General features: G+C 35.0%; 2 protein-coding genes across 55 annotated transcripts in view; both read left to right on the top strand.

The window, feature by feature from the left end:
• The window catches only part of svilb (supervillin b), a 127114-nt gene extending 120655 nt beyond the window's left edge, over nt 1-6459 (top strand). For 36 of the 50 annotated variants that reach the window (XM_073930588.1, XM_073930507.1, XM_073930502.1 and 33 more), the window contains 2 exons: nt 179-334; nt 5582-6459. In XM_073930588.1, coding sequence (XP_073786689.1) covers nt 179-334; nt 5582-5668 — 243 coding nt within the window. In that variant the 3' untranslated portion in view covers nt 5669-6459. Of the gene's footprint in view, nt 1-178; nt 335-3064; nt 3091-5581 lie in introns of all 50 variants that reach the window. The other 14 variants (XM_073930590.1, XM_073930586.1, XM_073930577.1 and 11 more) reach the window with 1 other exon arrangement.
• Nucleotides 6460-9619: 3160 nt separating this feature from the next.
• LOC101882795 (uncharacterized) overlaps nt 9620-13652 on the top strand; it is a 53283-nt gene continuing 49250 nt past the window's right edge. For all 5 annotated transcript variants that reach the window (XM_073930621.1, XM_073930617.1, XM_073930622.1 and 2 more), the window contains exons 1-2: nt 9620-10122; nt 11868-11939. In XM_073930621.1, coding sequence (XP_073786722.1) covers nt 11921-11939 — 19 coding nt within the window. In that variant the 5' untranslated portion in view covers nt 9620-10122; nt 11868-11920. The remainder of the gene's footprint in view (nt 10123-11867; nt 11940-13652) is intronic.

Genomic DNA, 13652 nt, shown 5'->3' with positions numbered 1-13652 from the left:
TTTCTTTGTGCTTGTGTGATGAATGCCACATTGATGGACTGTTTGAGAGTGCATAAATGTGTGTGTGTGTGTGTGTGTGTGTGTGTGTGTGTGTGTGTGTGTGTGTGTGTGTGTGTGTGTGTGTGTGTGTGTGTGTGTGTGTGTGTGTGTGTGTGTGTGTGTGTGTGTGTGTGTACAGGAGGCAGAGGTGTGTAATCAAATCATTCTGGTGGAGGATGTTTTGGCTCGTCTCTGTCAGAGCACATATCCTCTAGAAACACTGCAGACTCGTCCTCTTCCTCACGGTGTCGACCCTCTCAAACTGGAGGTGTACCTCACCGATGAAGACTTTGAGGTAAAGCACTGCGCTACAGTCAGAGAAAGTCATGTGCACATTGGACCAACATTTTCAACCTTTTCATAATTCTCTTAATAGTTTTTTGCTAATTTGCAGCTCTTGTCCTTGTTTTGTTAACCCTGTAACAGCCCCACCAAGGAAAAAAAATGGATTGCATTTCTTAACTCCTAATGTCGCTAGTTAACACACTTAATGCATTTTTTCAACACATCCCATAATTTCTAAAATATCAGCTTCTGCCAAGTGTACCGGAATTAATCCATATACTATGAAAAATCTAACAATATGAAGTGTAAGACCAATTTATTTAAAAACATAATCAAAATAAAAAAAATTTCAATACTAAATCATCTTTAGGGATGCCATCAGATATTTCAGATTCTCATTCAACATGCTTTCTTGTTGTTGTTGTTTTAAAATAAAACCAAAATCAAGTGTAGAAGTGCAACAGGATTATGTTTGTTTGTTTGTTTGTTTGTTTGTTAGGTTTTTTGTAAACCAACAATGCAGTGTGTGTAAACCATTATTTAAAACACTCATTTTTTAAATGACTTTAACAGTCCTAACAGTGCATCCGAAAAGTATTTATAGCGCTTCATTTTTTCCATATTTATGTTACAGCCTTATTCCAAAATGGATAAAAATTCTGTTATTTTCTCAACATTCTACACACAATAGCCCATAATGAAAATGTGAACAAAATATTTTTTTAAATTGTTGCAAATATTATTAAATATAAAAACCTTGAAAAATCACACGTGCATCAGTATTGACAGTCTTTGGCGTGAAACTCTAAATTGAGCTTGTGTACATTCCGTTTCCACTGATCATTCTTGAGATATTTCAGCAGCTTCATTGGAGTTCACCTGTGGTAAATTCAGTTGATTGGACATGATTGGAAAAGGCATACACCTGTCTATATAAGGTCCAGGGTTGACAGTGCATGTCAAAGCACAAACCAAGCCTGAAGACAAAGGAATTGTCTGTTGACATCCAAGACAGGGTTGTCTCGAGCCACAAAGCTAGGAAGGGTCACAGAAAAATTTCTGCTGCGCTGAAATTTCCAATGAGCACAGTGGCCTCCATCATCCGTAAGTGGAAGATGTTTGGAACCACCAAGACTCTTCCTAGAGCTGGCCACGATCTAAGCTGAGTGATCGGGATAGAAGGGTCTTAGTCAGTGAGCTGATCAATAACCCGATAGTCACTCTGTCTGAGCTCCAACGTTCTTCTGTGGAGAGAGGAGAACCTTACAGATGGACAACAATCTCTGCAGCAATCCACCAATTTGCCGAACGGCATCTGAAGGACTCTCAGACCATAAGAGACTAAATTCTCTGGTCTGATGAGACTAAAATTGAACTCTTTGGAGTGAACGCCAGGCGTTACGTTTGGAGAAAACCTGGCAACGCTCATGACCAGACTAATACCATCCCTACAGTGAAACATGGTGGTGGCAGCATCATGCTGTGAGGATGTTTTTCAGCAGCAGGAACAGGAAGACTCATCAGGATAGAGGGAAAGATGAATGCAGCAATGTTCAGAGACATCCTGAATGAAAACCTGCTTCAGAGTGCTCTTGACCTCACACTGGGGCGACGGTTCATCTTCCAGCAGGACAATGACCCAAAGCACACCGCCAAAATATCGATGGAGTGGCTTTACAACAACTCAGTGAATGTCCTTGAGTGGCCCAGCCAGAGCCCAGAACTAATACCTATTAAATATCTCTTGAGAGATCTGAAAATGGCTGAACACTGTCGCTTCCCATCCACCCTGATAAAACTTGAGAGATACTGCAAAGAGGAATAGGCAAAAATTCCCAAAGACAGGTGTGCCAAGCTTGTGGCATCATATTCTTAATGACTTGAGGCTGTAATTGCTGCCAAAGGTGCATCAACAAAGTATTGAGCAAAGGCTGTGAATACTCCTGTACATGTGATTTTTCAAGGTTTCTATTTTTATAAATTTGCAACAATTTCAAAAACTCTGTTTTCACGTTGTCATTATGGGCTATTGTGTGTAGAATTTTGAGGAAATAAATCCTGTGTAAATAACATTACAAAAATGTGGAAAAAGTTAAGCACAATGAATACTTTCGGGATGCACTGTATTTAAAACGGTCAAAATATGGTCAATGGTTTGTTAGAGCTGGCGGTTAAAGGGATAGTTCACTCCAGTTTACCCACCCGTTCATTTGTTTAACCCTGTTTGAGTTTCCTTCTTCTGTTCAACACAAAGGAAGATGTTTTGAAGAAAGTTGAAAACTGGTAACCATTGACTTCCATATTTGTTTTTCCAACTATAGAGGTCCACGGTTACCATTTTTCAGCTTTCATCAGAATATCTTCTTTTGTGTTCAACAGAAAAAAGAAACTCATAAAGGTTAAGTAGCACTTGATGTAGAGTAAATGGTGTATAAACTTTTATTTTTGGGTGAGTTATACTCTTAAGGAAATACAACCAAAAAGCCAAAACAACTAAAATGATCAAATTAAGAATTCCAATATCATCAAAATACAAATAAATCACAAGCAATTCAGAATATGAAGAAGAAAAACAAGCACAAATAAGACCAATAACTCTAAACAAAGAAATGATCACAAAAGTAACCCAGATTTTAATAACTGTATTGAATTATTTTGCCGAAATGAATTATATTTGGTTGGTTGCTTAACCAAGTATAATGTGACTAGACACTAAGAATGAAATGTTTTGCGGTTTTAGGCGGGGTTATAGGGAATTCATCGCAGGTAAGTGCTATAGTATCTCTGAAATGGGCCGTCAGAGGAATAGATGGTTTCTATTCTAACTCCTTGAGCACTATTTCCTAAACCTCACTTTTACAATAAATTTCTTCCTGGTCTTGCTCACTTTGGAAAACCCACATCAAATCAAACACAAATGCATGCATAGTGCACACACGAACACAATCTGAGCTGTTTTAATCACACAAGCCACTTCTTCAACAAAGAATGTTTTTCTGAAGAGTACAGTGTCCTATCTAGGCGTGATGTGATGAGTACATAAATATCTGTGTCCCTCTGATAAGGATTTGCTATGAAAATGCAACTGAAAGTGATTGATTTTAAGTAGGACTTTGGCTGTTTAAAAGCTCTGGATTGATTCTTTTAATATTCATTTAGTGTAATCTAACAAAACATAAACAGTTGTGGTTCATTTTGGTCTATTAGGACTGCATTTATACACACTGTGATCTAAATTTCCTATAGAGAATTAAATAAGAGAGGATGTGAGGTCTGCCATTGGTTGGCAAACACACATTCCCTCCCCTAACTCACAGCAGGTTAGTTAATTTATGTTAGGCTTATGTTTGTTATCTCTGGACTTTAAACTGTGATAAAAGTAAGTGTTATAAAACTGTACATATCAGTTTTAACCTGGATTTCTGCACAAATAGCAAGAATGACATGCTGAGTAGAAATGCTCACAGTGAAGTTATATTTTTCCACTCAGTTAATTTGTATTTGAATGATAAATTATCATTTATTTTCACTGTGATTTTTCTTTGTATTGCTTTATTTGAACAGACAATTTAGTTTGACGTAAACTTAATGCGCCTAGCTAGGACATCGTTACTGTAATCCTTTTCTCCTTGCTTTTCTGTCAATTTATGATTTGTATAATTTACAAACTCTTTTCAAAATATTGGGGTCAGTATTTTTTTTTTATAAATGTCTTTATTAATCAATGATGCTTTAAATAGTTCTGTGTCAGGGAAGTTATTCATAATTTTTCAAATATTAATTTTGATAGCAAGTAAATGCTGAGTATCCTGAAAAAATGTAAAATTAGTGCTCTTTTTTTCAGTTGTCAGTGTTGAAAACAAAGTAGTGTTTGCTCAGAATGTTTACCAGATTTATTTATTTTTTATTCATTTATTTCACTTTATTTATTTATTTAAATTTATTAATTGTACTTTATTCAATTATTTATTTTCCTTTATTTCATATATTTATTTATTTATTTATTTATTTATTTATGTTGTTTGTTTATTTATTGTATTTATTTATTTAATAATATTTATTTTACTCTATTCATTTATTTGTTGATTTATTTATTTTACTTTAGTCATTTATTGTATTTATTTATTTTATTGTATTGATTTATTTATTTGCAATTATTTATTTTGCTTTTATTTATTTGAATTCATTCATTTTTCATTATTCATTATTTTTTACTATATTTAATTTTATTCATTTATTTATTCTACTTTATTGATTTATTGTGTTCTTTTATTTATTTACAATTGTTTATTTTGCTATATTTTTATTTATTTGATTTATTTATTTATTTTACTTTATTTATTTATTTTACTTTATTTATTTGTATTGCTTTATTTATTGTATATATTTAAATATTCTGCTTTATTTATTTCTTTATCTACTATTATTTATTTTACTTTTTTATCTTACTTTATTTATTTAATTTACTTTATTCATTTATTAATTAGCTTTATTAATTTTACTTTATTTATTTATTCATTTATTTATTTTACTTTATTGATTTATTGTATTTATTTATTTCATTGTATTTATTTGTTTGTTTACTATAATTTATTTCGCTTTTATTTTTATATTCTACTTTATTTATTTATTGTGTTTATTTATTTTATTTATTTAATTACTATTATTTATTTTACTTTATTTATTTTAATGTATTTATTAAGTTATTGTACTTTATTCATTTGCTTATTTGTTTTACTTTATTATTTATTTTACTTTATTTTACTATATTATTTATTTTACTTTATACATTTATTTATTTTACTTAATTTATTTTTTGTATTCAATTATTCAACTTGCTTTATTTATTCCTTTATTTTACTTCATTAACTTTACTTTGTTCATTCATTTATTTTACTTTATTTTCTTTATTTTATAGTATTTTTATTTATTTACTTTTACTTCACTCATTTATTTATTTCACTCTATTTTTATAATTTTTATTATTTAATTTTTTTATTAATTATATTTTAAAAAATTGTTTCTTTGTTGGTTCATTCATTTATTTATTTATTTATTTATTTATTTATTTATTCATTCTCTTTCGGTCTTCTCCTAGACCAGCTTTAGTCATAAGAATTGGCTGATTGCATATTATCATTGATTGCATAAAAGCATTTGAAAAACAATCACTGATCCCAAACTTTTGAATAATATTATATAATATTTCTTTGTCATTTTATTTTTCTCTCACTGCACCTTTTTCTTGTTTTTCCAGAGAGTGTTAGACATAAAGAGAGACGAGTTTGACGCTCTGCCCGGATGGAAGCAAGTGAACCTAAAAAAAGCCAAAGGACTCTTTTAGAAACCTGACATTCGTCATCACGGCGACGAATTATCACTGTCCATTTCCACCATGGCCTCCAGTTCTGTGCTCGCCTCAACATTACATTGAGATGACTGTGCACTGAGAACAGGGTAAACGGTCAGGTCAAAGGTCACTTTAGGATCTACAGATGCACATGCTGTGGTGTCCGCTTTCGATGTACTTATTCAGTCTTTGAAAGTGATGTCTGTGTGTGTACGTGTGTGTTTATGTGTGTGCGTCTCCCCACCATATTCATGTACGACGGTTTCAAGTCTGTGATCGGTGCGTAAATCCCTGTAACTTCGAAAACCAACATGATCAGGTACATGAAATCAAGTGATCCGCTCAGCTTCCCATTCAGGCAGATCTGCGATGGGTTTCTGTTATAAGTGTGTGTGTTTATGTATGGTAAGTCTGCTGAATAATTGGAAATTGTATAAACTTTGTAGCAAACGGCAGCAAATCATGTTGTTGTTGTATACGTATGTTAGATTATTCTTTTGTGATTCATCATGAGGGGTTTACATGCTGCGTCTGTGTGTTTTTCTGGTGTGAATGGCTGTTGGTTGTGGTGCTGATGGTCTCTTGTTCTTCGGATGTGAGGGACGTCGTGTTTTTGTTTGTGTTTTGACGGCATGAAATGATGGACGAGAGAAAGAAATTAATTTAAATGTACAGTATAGTGCCTTGCTTTCGTGTACAGTTTCTATACCAAACACACACTAGTCTGCATTTCAGAGACTTTCTTTGTGATAAAAGACGTAGCAAATAAAGAAAGCAAATTGAAACTCTAATATTTTTATGCTTTTCTCATGTTTTTACACATTTTCAGGACAAAACTGTATAATCCAAACTTAGAAACTGAACAAAAAAATGTGTGTACAGCAATTGTTTTTCATCTGATTTAGATGGATAAAGAGTGACAGTGTTTGGAAAAAAAGCTGCTAGCTGGCTGTAGGTTTATATGAAGAGTTCAGACGCAATAGCCGCTAAACGCCACTTCCACCAAAAAATATGAGCTGTACATAAACTATTTTGTTTTAAAATTAAATCTTCATCAGATTTGTCTGCTGGACTGCTCCATAATTGGGGATGAGAGGAAATGTTAGGTTGGATGTAGTAATTACATTAAAAAATGATTTGTTAGACCCTCACTATACAAAATAAACAAAAGCTATGTTTTACAAACTTCAAGATATTTATTGGGGGCCCCTAGATTTCCCAGAACCCCTTACCTCACTTATTGGTTAAGTCCAGCCCTGGGTTCTCCATAGACATAATGATGTTTATAATGTAGAAACTGTATTCTGTTGACATATCCTAAAACCCAAACCTCAGCATTTTTACATTTTCAAAATATCTCCATATTCCAATTGGCTTCATCACTGTCTCCTCTCCACCAATCAGCTGGTGTGTGGTGTGCGGTCTGGCGTAAAATGGCTGCCGTCGCGTCTTCTAGGTGGAGCTAGCTAGCTCAGCTAGCTCTCTGCAACTCTCACATGGTTGCCCACTGAAGCTAAGCTGGGCTGCGCCCGGTCAGTACCTGGATGGGAGACCACATGGGAAAGCTAGGTTGCTGCCGGAAGTGGTGTTAGTGAGGCCAGCAGGGGGCGCCCAACCTGCGGTCTGTGTGGGTCCTAATGCCCCAGTATAGTGACGGGGACGCTCTACTGCTTAGTGAGCGCCGTCTTTTGGATGAGACGTTAAACCGAGGTCCCGACTCTCTGTGGTCGTTAAAAATCCCAGGATGTCCTTCGAAAAGTAGGGGTTTAACCCCGGCATCCTGGCCAAATTTGGCCACTGGCCTCTGTCCATCATGGCCTCCTAACCATCCCCATGTTCTAATTGGCTTCATCACTGTCTCCTCTCCACCAACCAGCTGGTGTATGGTATGTGGTCTGGTGCAAAATAGCTGCCGTCGCGTCATCCAGGTGGATGCTGCACACTGGTGGTGGATGAGGAGATCCCCCCCTTTGTGTGTAAAGCGCTTTGAGTGCCCAGAAAATTATTATTAAGGAATTATTATTATTATTATTATTATTATTATGTCTGATTGATGCATTTGTGCCTGTGAGAACCTCAATTTAGGTCCCCCTAGTGACCTATTAGTAGGCCCACATGGAATCTGTGCCTGCGGAAATCTGTGGATTTGCAGCCCATCATTGAGTCTATTTATGTACTTTTGTGTAAATGTGTGTAAATTAATATTTCATTTTTTTTTTTGTCAATTTCAGTAATGTTATTAACAAATATGAAAATGTTTGTATGTTTTATTAACAATACAGTTTGTAAATTCATTAATTTTCAACCGCTTTTCTGGGGCCGGGTCGCGGGGGCAGCAGTCTTTAGGAGAGAACCGCAGACTTTCCTCTTCCCGGACACTTCCTCCAGCTACTCCACACTGAAAAAAATGATTCAAAGATAATTTCTTGGATTTACTAAGTTAATCGGTGGTAAACAATTTATTTGGGCTGAATTTAAACAAACAAATTAAGTTAAACATTACAAAATTTTATTTGTTTAAATTCAACCCAAATAAATAGTTTGCAACAGTTTCGCAAACATAGCTTTTTTTTTAGTGCAGGGGACATAGGCCCATCCAGCGTGTCCTGGGTCTTCCCTGAGGCCTCCTACCGGTGGGACATTTCTGGAACACCTCCCTAGGTAGGTGTCCAGGACGCATCCTAAACAGATGACTGAGATACCTCAGCTGACTTCTCTCAATGTGGAGGAGCAGCCGCTCTACTCCAAGCTCCTCCCAGATGACAGAGCTCCTCACCCTATTTATAAGGGTGTGCCCTGCCACCCCTCAAAGAAAACTCATTTCGGCCGCTTGTATCCGAGATCTTGTCCTTTCGGTGATGACCATAGGTGAGAGTAGGAACGTAGATTGACCGGTAAATTGAGAGCTTTGCCTTTCGGCTCAGCTTCTTCTTTACCACAATGGACCGGTACATTGATCGCATTACTGCCGCCGCTGCACTAATCCTTTTTTTATCCTTTCCTCACTCGTGAACAAAACCCAGGGTAAGGACTTTCCTTTAACCTGAAGATGACAAACTACCTTTTTCTGGTGGAGTACCATGGCCTTGAACTTGGAGGTGCTGATTCTCATCCCAGCCACGTCACATTCGGCAGCAAACCACCCCAGTGCATGCTGAAGGTCCATGTTAGATGAAGCCAACAGAACAACATCGTCTGCGAATAACAGATGAAATCCTGTGGTCCCTGAACCGAACCCCCTCCACCCCAAGGCTGCACTTTGAAATTCTGTCTGCAAAGATTATGAACAGAACTGGTAACAAAGGGCAGCCCTGCCAGAGTCCAACATGCACTGGAAACAAGTCTGACTTATTTCCGGCAATGCGAACCAAACTCCTCTGTTCATACAGGGACTGCCCTTAACAGAGCGCCTCTGATCAGTTTGTAAATTCATTCATTCATTTTTAGCTTAGTCCCTTAGTACCGTCAACCTTAGTACCGTCAACGCCCTTCCAGCTGCAACCCATCACTGGGAGACACCTATACACTCTTATTCACACACATACACTACGGACCATTTTAGCTTACCAAATTCACCTACACTACGTCTTTGGACTTGTGGAGGAAACCGGAGCACCCGGAGGAAACTCAAGCAAACGTGGGGAGAACATGCAAACTGACCCAGCCGAGGCTCGAACTAGCGACCTTTATGCTGTGAGGGGAGAGCACTACCTACTGCCTTAGTCACCCGGTTTGTAAATATTAAATGTAAATAAATGTTTGTATTTTCTGTCTTTTCGTAGATATAAGAGACTTGCAGATCTAATTGGATTTCCATTATAAACATTAAATAAAAGTTTAAAAATTTAATTTTTAATTATTTTTTTTTTGTCAAATATTAAGGTTTTTAGTTATGATACTCCCAACATTATTCTCCATAAATCTGCAAAGTTTTAACACAATTCTGTGCAGAAATTGCAAAAAAAAAAAAATGTCAGCAGATTCTGCCTAGCCCTATCAGTTTGTGTGCATTCAATTTTAATTCCCCACTGGGAAATACAACATATATATAAACACACACTGAATAGCAATCTTTATAAAGACGTCTCATAAACATAATGATTTCAATACTGTACAAACTGAATATTCTGCAATTTATTTGCAAAATGCTTCATTCTGTGACCAAAATAAAAGTCCAATAAGGTCAAAGTTGCTATTGTTATACTTTGTTAGGACATTAGGTCCTCACAACGTAGGGAATGCAATACACAGACATAAAAAGCGAAAATACATTATAGGCTAACCCATGCTCGTGCTCGAGTTTTGTTTCGTGAGCTCTGATCATGCTGATAAGTGTTCGCCCTCAGGGAGGATCTCATTGTCGAATAAAAAGCGAAAGTATTTTTCCTCCATGGTATCATCAATTCTGTACAAACTCTCGGGACTACACAGCGATGTTCAAGCTCCAGGTATGATGTTTGTTTCAGTAAATCTTGGTGGCACTAGAGTATTACAAATTTACGAACTCATTTAGACTAAGTGCAAAATGGTGTACTTGTATAGCTTTTTAAATTTGTTTGTAATTGCATCTTTTCACATTACTCTGAATAATTTGCTGTAGTATTCTTCATTTGCTTACACAGATACAGTACAATGCTGAAATGAAACCTAATAGACGAACTGAGATATTTATAGAACGGAACGGAAATGTTTTTGTGGTTAAGCCTCACAACCACAATATGCTGCTTCCGGCAGAGGGCGTCCCACAAACATAAGTGGACACATGCATTCTTTCCAATCCATATCAGCATATGACAGCAATATAATTCAACACTTGCAGCAGGTTCTTGTTGCAGTGTAGTGTTGTCGACATAACGTTTGCCTATATTTTTTTGGAAATTTTTTTATGGAAATTAAATATTTACATAGATTTAATCTTTTCAAATAGGACTACAGGTTTATAAAATCGGCATAACTAATTGTGCTTCTGTAGAATTAGCTTCATACTATAACATTGCTTGCTGCTTAGAGACGTAATTAAACTTAACTAAAGTCAGATAATGTAGTATTTGTGAGGATGTGAGCAATTATTTATAGTCAAGTATCTGACAAGTTTCTAATTACACTAATTACCTAAAACATCTAAAGCTGTTTTTTATAATGTCGCAATTATTAGCATCACTGAATAAACCGAGTAGATTAGTCTACTTAAAACTTCAGGAATTCTGGCTCTAGATATTCTAGGTATTCTACTAAGTTATAGTATTTCATTTGTAAGTCGCTTTGGACAAGTGTCTGCTACTGTAAATTACTAAATGTAAATGTATTAAACAGATTCATTTCATCTAGAGACTATCTAGTCTAGGGGAAAGAGGGGCACAAAGTAACACTTTTTGGATTTGGCCAAATAATGAACTAAGTAGGGTTAGATTAAACCTTTTTTTTTTTTTTTTTTTTTACCAACAACACACAAACCTCTCCTACAAATGAGCACTGGAATTATGATCGCCAGACTTATGGTTTCTGTGCAGTATTGCCAAATTTACTCCACCTTTGGGGCAAGCTGTAACAGACAGATGGTTGTAACACATGATTAAAAAGTCTGATTTCACACAATTAATTTAAATTCAGTTTACTTTAAATAGTATATTTCATAATTACTTAATTTTTGTATTCTACATAGCACAGCATGATTATTTATCTATTGGAATAACACATTTGGATTTATTTGCATTATTATCATTACAACATCACTGTGTCTTCCTCAAAACTGGCTAGCAGTCACTTTTTTTTTTTTTTTTTTTACACCTTTTAAAATGGTTCCATATTTTAGCCTAGAAGACGGTGATCACAACAGTATAAGATTTAACATACATACTTTCACATATTTTTAAAATAAAAAATATAGAGTGTAATACAAAATATTTTTATGCTGCAAAAATGGTTTCTCTTTCTCACTCAAATGTAGCAGAACTTTTACAATAATTGTCAGGAAGACTTCTGGATACACTGTGGTGAAAACCTTGGGAGCATGCCAGGGTTAACCCCGAGCAAATACCTTAAAACTCTGTATTACATTTTACCCCGTGTTACTTTATGCCCTGCATTCCCCATCTACTGCTACTGTAATAAATGAACACAATGAAATGAACACAAACTGTTATATAATTTCTCATTATTAACACTAACATGAAATCTGCTTTTTTTCTCTCAGGCTGATCTGGTCATTTCAGATTAGAGAAATCCACAGACATATTGTAAAAGCAGATGGACATGTCTGATCATGGTAATTTCCAGCACACTACAAACACACCAGTTATAAGGACGAATTTTCCTAAAAATATGTAATGATCTGCGTTGGGGAAAGTTACTTTTGAAAGTAATGCATTACAATATTGAGTTACTTCGAAAAAAAGTACTCGTTGAGTTACTTGGTTACTTTATGGTTAGTAGTGTGTTACAATATTGAGTTACTTCAACAACAAAAAAGTACGAGTTGTGTTCATTTTTTATAGTAAGTAATGTGTTACATTACTTTTGCATTACTTTTTATTAGCTGGCTGAGGCTTGATTTCATTCAGAAATAGTTTTTTTTATTTTAATAGAGGAGCTTTGCAATTAATAATGCACCATGTATCACACACCTTCATTTACCTTTAATAAAACACACAAAAAAAATATTTAGGATAATGTTATCTGAGAATTTTCTTACCCCAGAGCTATACATGCCATATACAGATTATTGAAAGTTTAAAGAAATGTGTTTGCTACTTTTCTACTATTTATCTAAAGTAAAATCACTGTTCATTGAGACTGTAGTCGTAGTTTACAGTTTTAATCCAAAGAATGACCAGTCTGTCAGACAAAGAAGAGCCGAAGTCAGATTCAAATAAGTTTACTGAAGATAGTTTGCAGTTTCATCAGCAAAAGCCAGCTTCAACACTTGCAATTCCTAGGCCGCTCTGCTTACAATCATAAATCAACATCAATTTTACTCTCACATAATGTCATTAACTGCGTAATACATATAGGTGTTTTAACCTGATTGGTTGAAACATAGAAAGACTAGAAAAATTTCCACAGCGGTGCGTGCGTACAATTCTGAATAATATCTCAAGCATATATACGTCAGACATCTATTAGACTGTTTAGAGCTGACCTCAGACCTGTGAAAAGGATCCACAATCGAATAGAACATACACTCTCCAAGTACAATCTGTTTCTTACCCAAAGCTAAGTGTACTTTCAAGCGTCTTTATCAAAACTGGTTAAAAACCGCTATAATCTACATTCAGGCAGTTATATACTCACTAAATAAAGTCTATCTTGAATAAAAAGGAAAATCACTTTAAACAGAAACAACACATAACAATAATATCAAAATCACTTTAGATCATGTTAACACTCAGCAATACAAACAGGAAATCAGTTGTTTTCTATCATCAAGCCCTTCAGTTCCACTCGAGGTCTCCATGACCTCTGACCTGGTTTAGTGGCCCCTGAAAATAGTTACAAAGAGACAGGCAAATTCACTGAACATTCTTACATTGTATTAAACAATGTGTTCACTTTATTCATTAGTCAAAATTATTTCAAGATTATATACTGATTCAAATAGTTATATTAATAGAGTAATATGAAAATGATAATTGTTGATCCATGCTGGGACGGATTTTAAGGCAGAAATCCGAATCCAGACAATCCTCTTTTCCTCTATATTTTCAAAATAATGAGCACATTCTCTCATCGACTGCGTGATTCACTGAGACTACTTTCATTTTATTTCAGCTATTTATTTTTATTTAAACAAATAAGTAACTGGTCCCACTTTATATTAAGTGGCCTTAACTAATATGTACTTACACAGGAATTAATAGTTTGTTACAATGTACTTTTTGTGTAAATACATGTATTTACTGTGTACTTATGCTTGATTAAATACATGTATGTAATTACATCTGTAATTAACTTTTGTATTTACATTTGTAAACACACTGTT

The sequence above is a fragment of the Danio rerio genome, chromosome 2 (assembly GCF_049306965.1).
Source record: "Danio rerio strain Tuebingen ecotype United States chromosome 2, GRCz12tu, whole genome shotgun sequence".
Lineage (NCBI taxonomy): Eukaryota > Metazoa > Chordata > Actinopteri > Cypriniformes > Danionidae > Danio > Danio rerio.
Note: the sequence above shows the minus strand (reverse complement) of the source record. Positions and strands in the feature narration are given on the sequence as shown.